The 18,109-nt window shown below is 41.9% G+C and overlaps 2 protein-coding genes across 4 annotated transcripts in view; one reads left to right on the forward strand and one right to left on the reverse strand.

Moving 5' to 3' along the window:
* The window catches only part of LOC112218843 (leucine-rich repeat-containing G-protein coupled receptor 5), a 29,073-nt gene extending 26,521 nt beyond the window's left edge, over positions 1-2,552 (reverse strand). The window contains exon 1 of the mRNA XM_024380051.1: positions 2,193-2,552. Within this exon, the coding sequence (XP_024235819.1) occupies positions 2,193-2,401 (209 nt within the window). The 5' untranslated portion in view covers positions 2,402-2,552. The remainder of the gene's footprint in view (positions 1-2,192) is intronic.
* Positions 2,553-12,903: 10,351 nt separating this feature from the next.
* LOC112219017 (receptor-type tyrosine-protein phosphatase beta) overlaps positions 12,904-18,109 on the forward strand; it is a 45,241-nt gene continuing 40,035 nt past the window's right edge. The window contains exons 1-2 of one of the 3 annotated variants that reach the window (XM_042301741.1): positions 12,904-13,037; positions 13,138-13,211. In XM_042301741.1, the coding sequence (XP_042157675.1) occupies positions 13,202-13,211 (10 nt within the window). In that variant the 5' untranslated portion in view covers positions 12,904-13,037; positions 13,138-13,201. Of the gene's footprint in view, positions 13,042-13,137; positions 13,212-17,646; positions 17,909-18,109 lie in introns of those variants that run through there. The other 2 variants (XM_042301739.1, XM_042301740.1) reach the window with 2 other exon arrangements.

Here is an 18,109-nt window from a genome sequence, read left to right on the forward strand (position 1 = left end):
TAAATAAAGGTTTAAAAATAAAATATATATATATTTTTTTTTATCGGCCAAATCGGTGTCCAAAAATACCGATTTCCGATTGTTATGAAAACTTGAAATCGGCCCTAATTAATCAGCCATTCCGATTATTCGGTCAACCTCTAATTTAGACCCTACCCCTTTGTTCAGGGACACATTATTCCATTTCTGTTAGTCACATGTCTGTGGAACCTGTTCAGTTTATGTCTCAGTTTTTGAATCTTATGTTTATATATAAAAAATATATTTTTTGTGGGGGGGCTTGACTGTTTTGCATGTTATTTTGGCATTAATATATGTCACATATCAGTTTGCAAACAATATAAAAATATATATATATCTTTGAGTTAATAAAGCTGCATACACACATGGTGTAATGACTTCCGCTGCAGTCTGTCCCTCTCCTTGTTCGGGCAGCGTTCGGAGGTCTGCTTCACCAGCCTTCTAGCCATCGCTGATCCACTTTTCATTTTCCGTTTGTTTTGTCTTTGTCTTACACACCTGGTTTCAATCCCCCAATTACTTGTTCATTATTTAACCCTCTGTTCCCCCATGTTTGTTTGTGAGTAATTGTTTTTTGTATTGCGGTCCGTATTTGAGGCCTTGTATTTATACGACGTGTATTGTGATATATTTTAGTAAAATTGCTTTCATTACTCATATCTGCTGTCCTGCGCCTGACTCATCTCACCAGCTACACACAGACACTTTACACATGGCCCAAAATGCAGGTGTTTCAACCTAGCTCAGTGCATCTGTGGTGGTGGGGCGAGCCAGCAAAAAATAGGAGCATTGCGCCGTGATTGGTACAGTGTTCTGTCATTCCTGGGGACACTACGTCATTGCGAAGTTTATGCCCTTAGTAAGGGTAGACATCCAAAATTTCAGCCCTTTGGGTCCTGCCATAGAGTTAGATTACAAGTGCTCTTCCAATAAGGCTCAAAATCATTGGTCACAGATAAAATGACATCAAATCACGTCATATGTACAGTAGCTTTGATTGGACTGTCAACATCTTACTTTCAAAGTCTTAGCTAGCAGTCATTATCATGAATCAAGTCGACAATCTACTGGCAGGTCCTTTTTAATCCTTGTCATATGAAGAGAAATAATGAAGAGAAATTATAGATAAAACATATTGGTGCTCATCGGCCATTGGACATAAAGATTACACAACTATTTGGAAATCGCAAATTCAACAATGAGTTGTTTGGAAGGAATCAGAGGCTAACTGCAAGCAGTGCAAAGCAACCAGTAGCCTGCTTTTCATTGTCTGCTTATATGCCCCCTTTATTTATCCAATGGTTCTGATTTGGTGTACAGGGAAAATACTGTAAGATCAGGCCATGTTCTGCATTCTGTCCCTGTACATCTCAAAAGTGCTGAACACATAGTTATATCGTCGCTCGCTCATTAATGTCTTAATCGAAATTACGGAATGCCTCTTATCCGCTCATCATTACCTTATGCCATAGTTTGTACATCTCAATTGTCAGTAGAAACCACATTTGTTTAAGTAAGTTAGCCATATCAGCTGTTTTTTTAAGGCAATAAACAAGGCTGAATAATTGTTTAGCTGCCCGACAAGGCTCCGCTGATAGCCAGGTGTAGTCGTGGTAAGGATTCACTTCGTTGTGCTGGAAAGAAAGCTCTGCTGTGACAGCTTTATGTAGGCCCTAACAGTTTGTGGGCATTGCCTGTCTTCATTATAGTTCAATTAATGTATTGTTTAGTGTTGTGTAGTGTCTTTGCTGGCATGCATCTAAAAAAAAAATCCCACCAAAAATGACATGCTAAAATCGCCACTGACACACACACACACACACAAACATCAACAATGAAAAGTATGTCGTGAATGTTCTGATATTTGGATGTCATGTCTGTGACCTGGCTCAGAAAGAGGTCAGTCCTTTGGTCTTTCAACTATTGTCAAGAACCATTACAGTAATCCTACTCAAGGCTGGCACTGACAGGGTCAGAGTGTCCTCACAGTAGAACTCTACAGACTTCTGAGAGAACCTGCAGGGTTGCTTATTTTAGCGTTGGTATTTAGTGTTTTATCCCCTGCTGAAAAGACAGATGCAAACGTGTATGGAGAGCATCCATAATACAGTAAATGTTACACTCAACAGTTTCCAGCACACGAACAAGTTATGAATATAATTTAAACTTACAGGTAGGAAGTAAATACGCTCAATGTTGACGGCAACTCCGCGAGACCGAGGTCCACACAGTCCACGCGCAGAAGCATGCCGTCGTCTTCACAATTACAAAGCCACGGGCAGTCGGTGTCAAGAACCCCGGTCCGTTCTGTGCCCGCGCAGTCCGCCACTCCAAGCAGAAAAGTGAGCATAATAATTGCAAGAAAACACATAATAACCATACACAGAAATGTTTTTCAGATAACACTTTGCAGTTGTTTAACTAGTGTTGGACTTGTCCCCTCTTGGTTTCTTTGCAATGGCTTGCCTGGCTAGAGTAAAGCAACATTCATGGCACCGCGCATCATGACAAAGTCAACAATAATAGACAGATGTGGACAAAAGCCGGAGTAGGGAGGAGGAGCCCACATTGTATTGTTATTACCATACAGTATTAATACCATGTGTCAGTGTGGGCTACTGTAGACTTCTGTAGATTGCTACCATCTCGTGGTGTATTAAAATACCCCACTCTTATTGCAGGCCTTCTTTCTCAAAGAATTGTAGAGCCTGATGGAAGCAGAGCTGCCTGGAGGTGAGTCTGAGATTGCACTCTACATCCTCTTCAACACCAAGGTTACTTTCTAAATGTAATCCGTTACAGTTACAAAATCCATCAAACTCATTTGGTTGGAGCTAGGAACACAATCATTTCGCTACACCCACAATAACATCTGCTAAATATGTGGATATGACCAATACAATTTGATTTGGTGTGTCATCATAATGGTCTGTCTCGAGGTCAGACTCGCTCCGGTGGAACAGACCTAAACGTGGCCTTTTATACAGTGCTGAATTGAAAAAAACCTGAAAGGTGTCATAATACATTTTTTTTCCTCTCAAACATGCTTTCTGAATTTAAAGTAGGCTAGAAGTAATCATCTTGTTTTTCAAAAGTATCTGTAATCGGATAACAATATTTTAGCTGATAATGTAACTGATTATACTTAACTTTTTTTTAAATAATCTGATTGAAGTGCCTTCAGAAAGTATTCACACCCCTTGACTTTTCACACATTTTGTTGCATTACAGACAGAATTTTAAATTGATAAAATTGAGATTTTGTGTATCTGATCTACACACAATACCCCATAATGTCAAAGTTGAATTATGTTTTTTTAGAATATTTTTGAAAATAATAAAACATGAAAAGCTGAAATGCATCAATAAATATTCAACCCATTTGTTATGGCACGTCTAAATAAATTCAGGATTAAAAATGTGTTTAACAAGTCACATTATTATTTATTTTTATTTTTTATTTTACCTTTATTTAACTAGGCAAGTCAGTTAAGAACAAATTCTTATTTTCAATGACGGCCTAGGAACAGTGGGTTAACTGCCTGTAAGTGGCATGGACTCACTCTTTGTCCAATAATAGTATTTTCAATTATTTTTAAATGACTACCTCATCTCTGGACGCCACACATACAATTATCTATAAGGCCCTTTGAGCACGGTGAAGTTATTAATTACACTTTGGATGGTGTATCAATACACCCAGTCACTACAAAGATACAGGCATCCTTCCTAACTCAGTTGCTGGTGAGGAAGGAAACTGCTCAGGGATTTCACCATGAGGCCAATGGTGACTTTAAAACAGTTATAGTTTAATGGCTGTGATAGGAGAGAACGGAGGATGGATCAACAATATTGTAGTTACTCCACAATACTAACCTAAATGACAGAGTGTAAAGAAGGAAGCCTCGACGCAATACAAATATTCCAAAACATGCATGCTGTTTGCAATAAGGCACTAAAGTAAAACTACAAAAAATGTAGCAAAGAAATTACCTTTATGTCTTGAATACAAAGTGTTACGTTTGGGGCAAATCCAACACAACACATCACTGAATACCACTCTTCATATTTTCAAGCATGGTGGTGGCTTCATCTTGTTATGGGTATGCTTGTCATCGGCAAGGACTAGGTTGAAACGAAAATGTTTTGTTGTTTCTCTGTAATACTAACCACCTAGCACCTTTACAGCGTTGGCTTTAGCTAGCCAGCTAGCTAGGTTCCCAATTTCCCAGCATTTTAACTAGCTACCAAGCCATTTCCAGCTATCAATCAAGTTAGAGTAGCTTGTCTAACTATCTAGACAAAAACCAAAAGGTTGCTAGACTTCAGATCAAATCAAAGTTTATTTGTCACGTGCGCCGAATACAACAGGTGTAGAACCTACAGTGAAATGCTTACTTACAGGCTCTAACCAGTAGTGCGGGGGAAAAAGGTGTGTGTGTGTGTGTGTGTGTGTGTGTGTGTGTGTGTGTGTGTGTGTGTGTGAGAGAGAGAGAGAGAGAGAGTGAGTAAAGAAATACATTTAAAAAACGTAAAAAGACATTTGAAAATAACAGTAGCAAGGCTACATACAGACACCGGTTAGTCAGGCTTATTGAGGTAGTATATACATGTAGGTATGGTCTGAGTGACTATGCATATATGATGAACAGAGAGTAGCAGTAGCGTAAAAAGAGGGGTTGTCGGGTGGTGGGTGGGACACAATGCAGATAGCCTGGTTAGCCAATGTGCAGGAGCACTGGTTGGTCGGGCCAATTGAGGTAGTATGTACATGAACGTATAGTTAAAGTGACTATGCATATAAGATAAACAGAGAGTAGCAGCAGCGTAAAAGAGGGGTTGGGAGCGGGGCACACAATGCAAATAGTCCAGGAGTCTTATGGCTTGGGGGTAAAAACTGTTGAGAAGACATTTTGTCCTAGACTTGGCACTCCGGTACCGCTTGCCATGCAGGAGTAGAGAGAACAGTCTATGGCTGGGGTCTTTGACCATTTTTAGGGCCTTCCTCTGGCACCGCCTGGTGTAAAGGTCCTGGATGGCAGGCAGCTTTGCCCCAGTGATGTACTGGGCTGTACGCATTACCCTCTGAAGTACCTTGCGGTTGGAGGCCGAGCAATTGCCGTACCAGGCAGTGATGCAACCAGTCAGGATGCTCTCGATGTCGCAGCTGTAGAACCATTTGAGGATCTCAGGACCCATGACAAATATTTTTAGTTTCCTGAGGGGGAATAGGCTTTGTCATGCCCTCTTCACGACTTCCCCTAGAAATGACAAAATGTCATGAATAAGACTCACTTTCCTTTCAATCTTTTACCCAGATTTTTGCAGAGATGCAAAGAAGCATATTCAGCTTCTTAAAAAAAGAAGCACCAGTCAGGAGGATACAGACAGCTCAATACAGACCCTCCGTCCTCATGTACTTCGTGCCCCCTATATAACAATGGGTGCATGATGCCCCGGAAGTGATGTTACAGCAGCTAATGCCACCCACCACCATAGCCGTGGGAAGTAGGGGTCCTGAAAAATCAGAATTAAAAAATATATATGAATTAAAATATATATGAATTTGAAAATACAGTGGGGCAAAAAAGTATTTAGTCAGCCACCAATTGTGCAAGTTCTCCCACTTAAAAAGATGAGAGAAGCCTGTAATTTTCATGATAGGTACACTTCAACTATGACAGACAAAATGAGAACAATGTTGCCCAGAAACAGCCCCAAAACATCACTGCTCTAGAGGAGATCTGCATGGAGGAATGGGCCAAAATACCAGCAACAGTGTGTGAAAACCTTGTGAAGACTTACAGAAAATGTTTGACCTCTGTCATTGCCAACAAAGGGTAAAAAACTAAGTATTGAGATAAACTTTTGTTATTGACCAAATACTTATTTTCCACCATAATTTGCAAATTAATTCATAAAAAATCCTACAATGTGATTTTCTGGATTTTTCTTTCTCATTTTGTCTGTCATAGTTGAAGTGTACCTATGATGAAAATTACAGGCCTCTCTCATCTTTTTAAGTGCGAGAACTTGCTCAATTGGTGGCTGACTAAATACTTTTTTGCCCCACTGTAAAAGGTGTTTCACAAAAGTAGTGCACTGGGCCTTTATTAGTATTAGCGGCCCGATATAGACTCTGTAGTGCAGCAAAAACATTTTTTTCCAGCATCTCCAAAAGGTAGTTGTAGAACTAAGAACAGTATCTTTCAGGATTCAATAGTTGGAGTTGTTGCCATGCCCCTTTCTCTGAAATTGTCATTCTAATGGAGTCTAGAAAGAACAAAACCCTGTCCTCAAACATTTACATCAAAATGTGCAAAGTTAGGGGCAAAGATACAAAACATCCACATCAAATTAAATATTTTTCTTGATCAAATAACATAAAAAACAAGCTCTTTTTGTGCAGTATTTATTTACCATCCTTACAAACCACTTAATGTAAATGTACATTACTGTAATGTACATAGGCTGGTCATCTAGGTTTGTACCTGTGACTTTCCATCGACATTAATCAAAACAAAGCACAGTACAGTAAGAGTACATTGAGACATCAAGTGGTTTGTGACAATGTGATGTGTTGATGTACTGTAGCTCAGTTGGTAGAGCATGGTGCTTCCAATGCTAGGGTTGTGCGTTCGAATTCCCACGGGGGCTAGTACAAAAAGTATGAAAATGTATGCACTCACTGCTGTAAGTTGCTCTGGATAAGAGCGTCTATTACAATGGAAAAGGAATGAATAGACCATTTCAGTTTTCACATAGAAATAAGTTGCATTTGCAAGGTATTTCAAGAAACTGGAAAAAATATCAAGCAAGTATTTTTATATTCCACAAGTATTATGAGATTAACTGTTTTGTACAGATAATTATTAGACGCAAGTTACAAATGCTGGTAAACACTCAAATACATTGGGCCTTTACTATAGTCCTGTATTACTTTACTATAGTCCCCTGAACAGGCAGTTAACCCACTGTTCCTAGGTCGTCATTGAAAATAAGAATTTGTTCTTAACTGACTTGCCTAGTTAAATAAAGGTATAAAAAATAAATAATTAGCAGACCGATATAAACATCTTCAGTGCGGGCAAATATTTTTTCTGCATCCCCCTTCCCCAAATTGCAGCACCCCCACCCCAAACTACTTAATGTGGCTATGCACACCACCCACCCATCTGTAAACCACACAGTTGCTCTGGATGACCACTCTGTAAGGCACAACTATTGCCCATTGTGAAAATGGGACCCCCTGTGGTAATATCTGTCACTCCAGATTCCATTACATGCATCTCTGTGGGTTAATCTTGAGTGAGATGACTAAGAGACTGATCTCTCAAAGTTGGGAGGAAATATTGTTCCCCATTTACTGTAAAGGAACTTTCATCATTCAGTAAACTTCAACTGAATTTCCTCATTACCTCAGAGAGTTTCCTGAATAGTTGTGACCTTTGTGTCAGGATGGACGAGTGATGTCCATAGTTGGTCATGTGTCCTTGTGACTGTGTCCAGTGAGGAACTTGATCATTTAACTGGTACACAAAGTGCATCGTCTACTACCACAGCAACTTCATAGAAGTTGTCCAGGGTCATGTAGATCATATTTATTTATGGTTAAGGTTAGGATTTGAGTAATTTGATCCTAAATCTGTGGTCTACCTCGGGCTGGTCTTTCCACTCAACTGTCTGAAGTTGTCCTCTCTGTCCTTGTATGCTAACAGTCTGGTATTCACAGCAAATTTTGAAAAGGTCTTTGATAAAGTAAGACTTCGGTGACTCTCTTTTAAAATGGGTCAAAGTAATGTTAAGCATGGTTTAAAAATGGCCTTTTTTCCTTTGTGCAGATTTCCATGTCTCATTTTCGATTAACTGAAAAGTTTTGTTGTGCTTGATGTCTTTTGTTTTTTGCATTATTGTTTTCTCTTTTCCTTTGTCTTTCTCTTTTTTCTCTTTTGTTCATTTTTTGGGTTGTTGGGGGGGTGGGGTCTTGGGTGGGTAATGGATTTATTTGACTTTATTACTTTTTTTCGGAGGGCGGGGCTGTGGAGGTAAGGTCTCGGATGGTTGAGGAGCAGCTCTCTGGGAACTGTGGGGTGGGGGAGATCTTGGAGGGCTGGTGGCCTGGAGGTTAAGTGCTTGAGCCTGTGGCTGATTGGTCGCTGATTCAGGTCCCCATTTTTGACCTTGTGGGAGATCTGTCAATGTGCCCTTGAGCAGGGTGTTGACCCTGGTTGCTTCCATGGGTCACTCTGGATGGGAGTCTGTTAGATGACTGAATGTAATGTAAATGTTGAGCGGCTTTACTGCAAGAAGTAGATTGTATGTTTTAATATTACTTTTAAAAAATTAATCCATTTAAGATTAACCTCAACCTTTCACATGAATGGTCAATAAGAGGAAGAAAATTTGGCCTGTGAATATGAACCAAGGGATGACCTGCATACTCACAGGGATGTTATCAGGACCCCTAGACATGCTTGTGCAATTCTGCCTGATTATAAAAGGGGAAATGCTGGGACAGAAGTGTGTGTCAGGTTGTTTCCTGACCAGGATGTAAGGTGTGATCTGCGTGTTCTGTTTCAGTCATCAGTCTGGTTGGCCAGAGGAGAGGGGTCACCTCCTTTCCCAGTCGCCTCTCCCCACCTCCTCCCTCCTCCTCTCCCCTCCCTTCTTCTACCAACAGAGAATACCTGGAATGTTTTATTGACAAGTAATGAAGTTGTATTCTCACTTATAATGCAATATACACTACCTGTCAAAAGTTATACATTGTAGAATAATAGTGAAGACATCAAAACTATGAAATAACACATGGAATCATGTAGTAACCAAAAAAGTGTTAAACAAATCAAAATATATTTTATATGTGAGATTCTTCAAATAGCCACCCTTTGCCTTGATGACAGCTTTGCATACTCTTGGCATTCTCTCAACCAGTTTCATGATGTAGTCACCTGCAATGCATTTAAATTAACAGGTGAGCCTCCATAAAAGTTAATTTGTGGAATTTCTTTCCTTCTTAATGCGTTTGAGCCGATCAGTTGTGTTGTGACAACGTAGGGGGGTTATACAGAAGATAGCCCTACTTGGTAAAAGACCAAGTCCATATTATGGCAAGAACAGCTTAAATAAGCAAAGAAAATCTTTGAAAGTTTCTTCAAGTGCAGTCGCAAAAACCATCAAGTGCTATTATGAAACTGGCTCTCATTAGGAACGCCACAGGAAAGGAAGACCCAGAGTTACCTCTGCTGCAGAGGATAAGTTCATTAGAGTTACAAGCCTCAGAAATTGCAGCCCAAATAAATGCTTCAGAGTTCAAGTAACAGACACATCTCAACATCAACTGTTCAAAGGAGACTGTGTGAATCAGGCCTTCATGGTTGAATTGCTGCAAAGAAACCACTACTAAAGGACACCAATAAGAAGAAGAGACTTGCTTGGGCCAAGAAACACGAGCAATGGACATTAGACAGGTGGAAATCTGTCCTTTGGTCTGGAGTCCAAATTTGAGATTTTTGTTTCCAACCACCGTGTCTTTGTGAGATGCAGTGTGGGTGAATGGATGATCTCTGCATGTGTTTTTCCCAACATAAAGCATGGAGGAGGAGGTGTTATGGTGTGGGGGTGTTTTGCTGGTGACACTGTCAGTTATTTATTTAGAATTCAAGGCACACTTAATCAGCATGGCTACCAGAGCATTCTTCAGCGATACGCCATCCATCTGGTTTGGGCTTAATGGGACTATCATTTGTTTTTCAACAGGACAATGACCCACAAACCTCCAGGCTGTGTAAGGGCTATTTGAACAAGAAAGAGTGATGGAGTGCTACATCAGATGAACTGGCCTACCAAATTAAGATGGTTTGAGATGAGTCAGACCGCAGAGTGAAGGAAAAGTAGCCAACAAGTTCTCAGCATATGTGGGAACTCCTTCAAGACTGTTGGGAAAGCATTTTAGGTGAAGCTGGTTGAGAGAATTGCAAGAGTGTGCAAAGCTGTCATCAAGGCAAAGGGTGGCTATTGGAAGAATCTCAAATATCAAATATTTTTTTATTTGTTTAATGCCTTTTTGGTTACTACAGGAATCCATATGTGTTATTTCATAGTTTTGATGTCTTCACTATTATTCTACAATGTAGAAAATAAAGAAAAGTCGGTGTCCAAACTTTTGGCAGGTAATGTACCTCAACAGCTCCTCAGCAGTGACAACATGTCAAGTACTTCACAATATACACAATATCATTAGAACTAAGGAACATTTGTATCTCACATAGCAAGCTGCCTATATAGCTGTACTATGTGGGATCTCTGCCCCACCATCACAGAAACAGACAGTTTGGTTCATCCATCTCTCTCCAGCCCCCCTCAGGGGTCATAGGTCAGGGTGTGTGCACAAGGTCACCAGGCTCTGATTGAACCAGGAAATGGCTAATTGCAGAGGAAAGGAGATTTCCTGAGCTGCTAGCATTAGCAGCCAAACCCTGCCTGGGCCAGACTGAATGACAAAGAGGAAGCACTTTATGACTCCCATTAAAGCAAACGTGTGTGTGTGTGTGTGTGTGTGTGTGTGTGTGTGTGTGTGTGTGTGTGAGAGAGAGAGAGAGAGAGAGAGAGAGAGAGAGAGAGAGAGAGAGAGCAAGTTGAAATAACATGGAGTGAGAAGGGACGGTCTGCCCAATCACATGGCCCTGATAGCCTGATCACTTATGTAATCAGACAGTTTTGTTATTGGACCACCATAGCATTGTATGTGGACAGTGTTTCCCATCCCAGTCCTTAGGGACCTCCAGTTGTTGTACATAATCACCAGGTTTCAACAGGTGTATAGAACAAATCATTCTAGCACACCTGGTAATACCTGATTCTACTAGTCCACTGAGCATCAAGCTGCTTCCCTCACTGGCCTAGTGCTGGTATCAACTAGTCCACTGAGCATCAAGCTGCTTCCCTCACTGGCCTAGTGCTGGTATCAACTAGTCCACTGAGCATCAAGCTGCTTCCCTCACTGGCCTAGTGCTGGTATCAACTAGTCCACTGAGCATCAAGCTGCTTCCCTCACTGGCCTAGTGCTGGTATCAACTAGTCCACTGAGCATCAAGCTGCTTCTCTCACTGGCCTAGTGCTGGTATCAACTAGTCCACTGAGCATCAAGCTGCTTCCCTCACTGGCCTAGTGCTGGTATCAACTAGTCCACTGAGCATCACTGCTTCCATCACTGGCATCAAGTCCACTGAGCATCAAGCTCTTCTCTCACTGGCCTAGTGCTGGTATCAACTAGTCCACTGAGCATCAAGCTGCTTCCCTCACTGGCCTAGTGCTGGTATCAACTAGTCCACTGAGCATCAAGCTGCTTCCCTCACTGGCCTAGTGCTGGTATCAACTAGTCCACTGAGCATCAAGCTGCTTCTCTCCCTGGCCTAGTGCTGGTATCAACTAGTCCACTGAGCATCAAGCTGCTTCTCTCACTGGCCTAGTGCTGGTATCAACTAGTCCACTGAGCATCAAGCTGCTTCCCTCACTGGCCTAGTGCTGGTATCAACTAGTCCACTGAGCATCAAGCTGCTTCCCTCACTGGCCTAGTGCTGGTATCAACTAGTCCACTGAGCATCAAGCTGCTTCTCTCACTGGCCTAGTGCTGGTATCAACTAGTCCACTGAGCTGCTGCTTCCCTCCTGACCTAGTGCTGGTATCAACTAGTCCACTGAGCATCAAGCTGCTTCCCTCACTGGCCTAGTGCTGGTATCCACTGAGCTAGCCTAGTGCTGGTATCAACTAGTCCACTGAGCATCAAGCTGCTTCCCTCACTGGCCTAGTGCTGGTATCAACTAGTCCACTGAACATCAAGCTGCTTCCCTCACTGGCCTAGTGCTGGTATCAACTAGTCCACTGAGCATCAAGCTGCTTCTCTCACTGCCTAGTGCTGGTATCAACTAGTCCACTGAGCATCAAGCTGCTTCTCTCACTGCCTAGTGCTGGTATCAACTAGTCCACTGAACATCAAGCTGCTTCTCTCACTGCCTAGTGCTGGTATCAACTAGTCCACTGAACATCAAGCTGCTTCTCTCACTGCCTAGTGCTGGTATCTAACACATACAACACCTGGGGGTTGAGGACCAAGTTGGAAAACTGTAGACACAACTTGAATAGTGTAGTCTGGGTTCTCTGTCTGTCTGTCTGTCTGTCTGTCTGTCTGTCTGTCTGTCTGTCTGTCTGTCTGTCTGTCTGTCTGTCTGTCTGTCTGTCTGTCTGTCTGTCTGTCTGTCTGTCTGTCTGTCTGTCTGTCTGTCTGTCTGTCTGTCTGTCTGTCTGTCTGTCTGTGTCTGTCTGTCTGTGTCTGTCTGTCTGTCTGTCTGTCTGTCTGGATAGAGCTGGGGGTCTGTGAGTCCAGAGCTCTGGGGTCTATGTAGACAGACCAGGGTTACACAGCATGTCTTCCTGTAGAGGGTGGAACTTCCGATCAATCAGCAGCAGGGTCGTTTCTTGTGGGGTTAAGTATACAAGCTCACTCTACACGAAATGGTACTAAATCTTCTCATCCATCCATGTGTAGTGAAGGGCCCTAGCTAGAGAAGTCAGATGAATAGAAATTCTACTCATGCTTCAACACTGAGCAGGATAAAAGCATGTCATTTTAATCTAACTCATTGTGCTTATATCTTGCAGCCTTCTGGGCTCTGGAACAGCATGCTATTATCCAGCCCTATCTCTAGACCTTGGCACTAGAGTGGCAGGAACCGACTGGCAAGGCTGGGTACAAAAGAGAGGGGGAAATAAAGAGAAAGCGAGAGGGAGGGAGAAGGGGGGGCACCCAGGGACTGCCCTGGCTCAGCATAGGAGTGCACCAACACCCTTCCACCCCGTGGGACCGGGACCCACCACAGTCTCTTTGACCTCTTAGCTCTCTGCTCTCCCAGGCACAACACAATGGGTCGACAGGGAGGAGACAAGTAGCATGAGACCTGGAGAGACCAGACCAGCCAATATCCCACACCAGCCACTATCAAGACGCACTTCAAGAAGTAGGTATGTTGCTTTATCTTCCTTTTGGAAATCATTTGAAAATATGTTTTACAAAGGACTTTAGTTGTAAAAATAACCATACGATTTTATTTTTTACAGGTGCTTCTCCCTTTGCAGCATAAGGGATAGGCGGATAAGAGTACCTTACAAACGCATCACCATCATGAGTCAAGGTTTGCTATCATACAACATTCTCTCTGTTACTGTACTGTCATCCCTGTATTGAAACTAATACTACAGCCTAGCTCACTGTCATTAACAGCATGTTGTGGTCGACTAAACTGAGCTGCATACCTGCCAGAAGGGTGATTTTGTGTCAGTCTGAACACAGGGATGAGACACAAGCAGTGGTGGAATTAGGCATAGGCGACATAGGCAGCTGCCCAGGGCGGCATGGGGCGCCTGCACAAAAAAAAAACATTTTTAAAATTTGAATATAAAAAATATTCTGAATGGTGACTTTTGCACGTCACGTCAATGATATCATGTCACTGTGTGGGACTGTGGGTCAATTAACTTTGTTGGAGTGGGCGCCCTGATTCTAGTTTGTGAGCTAGGCAGGCTACTGCCTGGGAAGGTCTCCCACTCAGAAGTACGAGATGGGGAAGGGGGGCGGGGGTAGGTTGACCTCAGGTCTCCCCACTGGAAGCCCGAGGTAGGGGGAGCGGAAGAATCTATCAAATAGCTCACCTCTAACTTTGTACAGTACTAATACAATTAGTTGTGGAATTTAGTTTGTGTGTTTCTTGTTTGAAGTGCAATAGTGTAATAATCAGGTTATCTTCTTTATAAATGTGTTATTATATTTGTGTATTGTGTGATATAGGATTTGTGCAATTTAGTTTTGTGGTTTTTTTTGTTAAAAATAAATAGAATAGAAATATATATACAAACATAATACTCATAAGTATCAAAAAGAAGTAACAAAGACAAATATAAACAAATTGTAGCATATAAATACAAATAAAGATAATAGAATTGTTACACTATTACCTAGTGTAATCATTAGATTATCTTTATTTGTATGTATGTAACACAATTTGTTTCTATTTGTCTTTGTTACTTCTTTTTGATACTTATGAGTATTATGTTTGTATATATATTTCTATTCTATTTATTTTTAACAAAAAAAACACAAAACTGAATGACTCTTATTTCTGTATACATATTTCTATTTATATAGTTTTAAATGTTATGATTATTTATTTGGGTTGTTCCAAATGTCTGAATAAAAATTACAGTTAGTGCAGAATGGTGCTTTTTGTTGTGTTTTGGGGGGGGGGGACAGGGATGAGACAGGAAAATGAGACACAGAGATGAGACACAGGGATGAGACACAGACAGGGAGATGAGACACAGGGATGAGGGATGAGACAGGGAGATGAGACACAGGGATGAGACACAGGGATGAGACAGGGCAATGAGATACAGGGATGAGACACAGGGATGAGACAGGAAAATGAGACACAGGGATGAGACACAGAGATGAGACAGGAAAATGAGACACAGAGATGAGACACAGGGATGAGACACAGGGATGATGAGACACAGAGATGAGACACAGAGATGAGACACAGGGATGAGACACAGGGATGAGACACAGAGATGAGACACATGGGATGAGACACAGGATGAGACAAAGAGATGAGACACAGAGATGAGACACAGAGATGAGACAGGAAAATGAGACACAGAGATGAGACACAGAGATGAGACACAGGGATGAGACACAGAGATGAGACACAGAGATGAGACACAGAGATGAGACACAGAGATGAGACACAGGGATGAGACACAGTGATGAGACACAGAGATGAGACACAGGGATGAGACACAGGGATGAGATAAAGAGATGAGACACAGAGATGAGACACAGAGATGAGACACAGGGATGAGACACAGAGATAAAACAGGGAGATGAGACACAGAGATGAGCAGGAAACCATAGTGGGACTTTAGGGACCCGACCAGAACATACCGGAAAAGGGAGGAGAAAACACACAAATAACTGGTAAAATCACAGACAGACAGATGCCATGTAGGTCCAGATTTGTGACCTTGTGTTACAGTGAGTGTGAGTGAGATGGTAAGGGTAAAGATTTTCGGTTTGAAATTATGTCCGACTAGTTCACTGAAACAATAGAAGCTGTCTTTGTATACTGGTTGGTTTGTGGATGTTGTTTTAGAGGAGTGACAGCCTTTAGACCTGGATTCAATCAGATTGAGCGTTAACTAGCGCTAACCAGCGTTGGCCGGATCCATATAGCTGATGTTTTGACGGTGTTTGAGGTGTAACTGTGGTATGAGCTGACGAATCGGGGAGCGGCTGCTGTGTTGTGTGTCACAAACCACTCCCTTCCTTATTATCCCTCCTGCGTTAGTTCAAAATGGTACTAGACAGTGTAGGCTCTATCCATGGTAGAAATGATGACTCTGAAATGTCAAACCGTTGATGTGAGGCTAATGCATGTTTTGATGTTAATTTCGATGAGGGGATTGTAGCCTGTCAGTCTAATTTGAGTGTTGAAACTTCATGGGATTGCATGGGATTTGTTGGATTATAGTCGGGATTGCTGGTGGATTTGACAACTCTAAACACAGTCCCACCTCCGACACCACCAAAACAACCGCTATGCAGATGTTGGCTAAAGCGGATCTGATTGAGTTTCTGAGGTTCTTTTAAAAAGTTGTGAAGCAGAAATCGGCTCTGCAGTGCTGGGTGTCTGTGGGTTGGTGCGGTTTAGTTTAGATATTTAACAGCAGTATTTTCTGTAAGAATCACTGCTTACTAACTTTTTCTGTGTTGGACCCCATAATAAGCAACAACAACAAAAAACTCTCACAGACTAACTGTTCACCTTTAAATTGGATACAAAATGTGATTTTTTTTAAAATCAACAAACGTGAGCTTTCTAACAACGTGCCAATGAGTGAAGGTCCAGGACAAGTTAGTGCTTCATGTGTCGGTGACATTTGAAGGTTGAAGGTATGGTCGATGGAGGCTGACAGGAGGATGTAGAGGAAGGGTGGAGGAGATGTCCTGCTTAGAGAGAGAGAGAGAGAGATCTCTCCCCTGACTAGCACAGGATGTTAGGGAGGGGGGAGAGTGTTCCGCAGGGGAAAGAGATGGGGGTGGGGGGTCAGAAAGAGGGGGTTGATTGAGGGCCCTGTCCCACAAAGGACCCACTCTTACTGGAGATAAGACCAGGAAAAAAGAGCAGAGCCTGAGCGAAGGCCCCAAAACTCTGCTGGCCCAGGAGATTCTCTGGGGCTCTCCAAGTGTTGTAGCCCTTATTGTGAGTTTCTCATTCTTTCGCTCTTTCTCTACCACTTCCCAGTCCATCCCTTTCTCTATTACCCTTTCACAATCAATTATTTTGTGCATGTAAACAAAATATGGAAGCATATGCAGTTTGGTTTCCTCAGTTTTGTGTTGTGTTGTCACCCATAGAGATACCTTACCAATGTTTCAACTGCCTTGTATTTTAATGCTCATAGGCCAATGGTAATATGTATTAGTTTGTGTTTGTGTGTAGTGCTGGCATGATTTAAGTCAGCAGCATGCCAGCAGCATACCACTGCTGGCTTGCTTCTGTTGCTAAGCAGGGTTGGTCCTGGTCAGTTCCTGGATGGGAGGCCAGATGCTGCTGGAAGTGGTGTTGGAGTGCCAGTAGGGGGCACTCTTTCCTCTGGTCTAAAAAAAATATCCCAATGCCCCAGGGCAGTGATTGGGGACACTGCCCTGTGTAGGGTGCCGTCTTTCGGGTGGGACGTTAAACGGGTGTCCTGACTCTCTGAGGTCATTAAAGATCCCATGGCACTTATCGTAAGAGTAGGGGTGTTAACCCCGGTTAAATTCCCCATCTGGTCCTCAAACCATCATGGTCACCTAATAATCCCCAGTTTACAATTGGCTCATTAATCCCCCTCCTCTCCCCTGTAACTATTCCCCAGATTGTTGCTGCAAATGAGAATGTGTTCTCAGTCAACTTACCTGGTAAAATAACAGATAAATAAAGTCTGTGAAGCCATGAGGTTCATCACTGTCTGTCAGCTGGAGGAGGCCAGAGGAACACTGTGGGCACATTGGGTTGAGCTAGTGATGGTAATCATTTGACATTGTCACTCATACCAGAAAAATAACTGGTACATTTACAGTTGTAAATAGCTGTATTATGTAATGATTTACTCTGTTAATTACTTTACCAGGTAAGTTGACTTCTAACACATCTGTTACAGCAACAATATTGCAATGCATTAAAAATAAAATAACTCCAATTGTCTTCCAGATTTGTTTTGAATTAGGTCTAAGTTTAGCATTTTTGGAAATTGTGACATTAACAAATAATTGACCTATATGAAATGAAATGGAATTTTGAATATGATAATAACTGGGTTTGTTGATGTGCTGTTGGCTTTACACTAAATAATAAAATGTCAACACTGAAAAATATAAAATAATGTTCTTGTCATTTTTTCTTATGTTGTCAGTATTCCAAACTTGGGCAGCTACGCGTCACGCCCATTGCATCGTATACCATCTATCCAGGGTATAGAAACCTGTCCCCACATTGCATCTGTTTGCCTGCCATCTGAACACTTAAACATCTGCGATGTTCTTTGGTATTTCCGATAGAAGAGCATTTCCCTGTCGATGTCCAGTACTGAAGGGTACTTTAATATGAAACCACAAAAACAATTGAATAGAAGGAAGCGCTGGTCACTGACTTTGTCCTTCCCAGAAGGCAACTTCCCTTCGACGCCTCAACTCATCTGAATCCAGCAGACGCGTTAAACCGTTACAACTTGTAGACTAAAATGGATACTTTGTTTTTCGTTATCTTTATACTTTTTCGATGCTCTTTGTCAAGTAAGTAGTTTGTCTTTTCAAGTGTGAAGAGGTTGGTTAATTAACTTGCTGATTATTACAGTAGTCTAACAACCACATTTATTTTGCGTGAAGATAGTCAACAACGGAAACTTTAGTTCATCCTTGTCTATACAGGGAAGGGTCAGTCAGTGAACGGATTTTTTGATTGAGGTTATTCCAAATATTATGACCCAAGTAGGT

This window comes from Oncorhynchus tshawytscha, linkage group LG19 (assembly GCF_018296145.1).
Source record: "Oncorhynchus tshawytscha isolate Ot180627B linkage group LG19, Otsh_v2.0, whole genome shotgun sequence".
Taxonomy (NCBI): domain Eukaryota; kingdom Metazoa; phylum Chordata; class Actinopteri; order Salmoniformes; family Salmonidae; genus Oncorhynchus; species Oncorhynchus tshawytscha.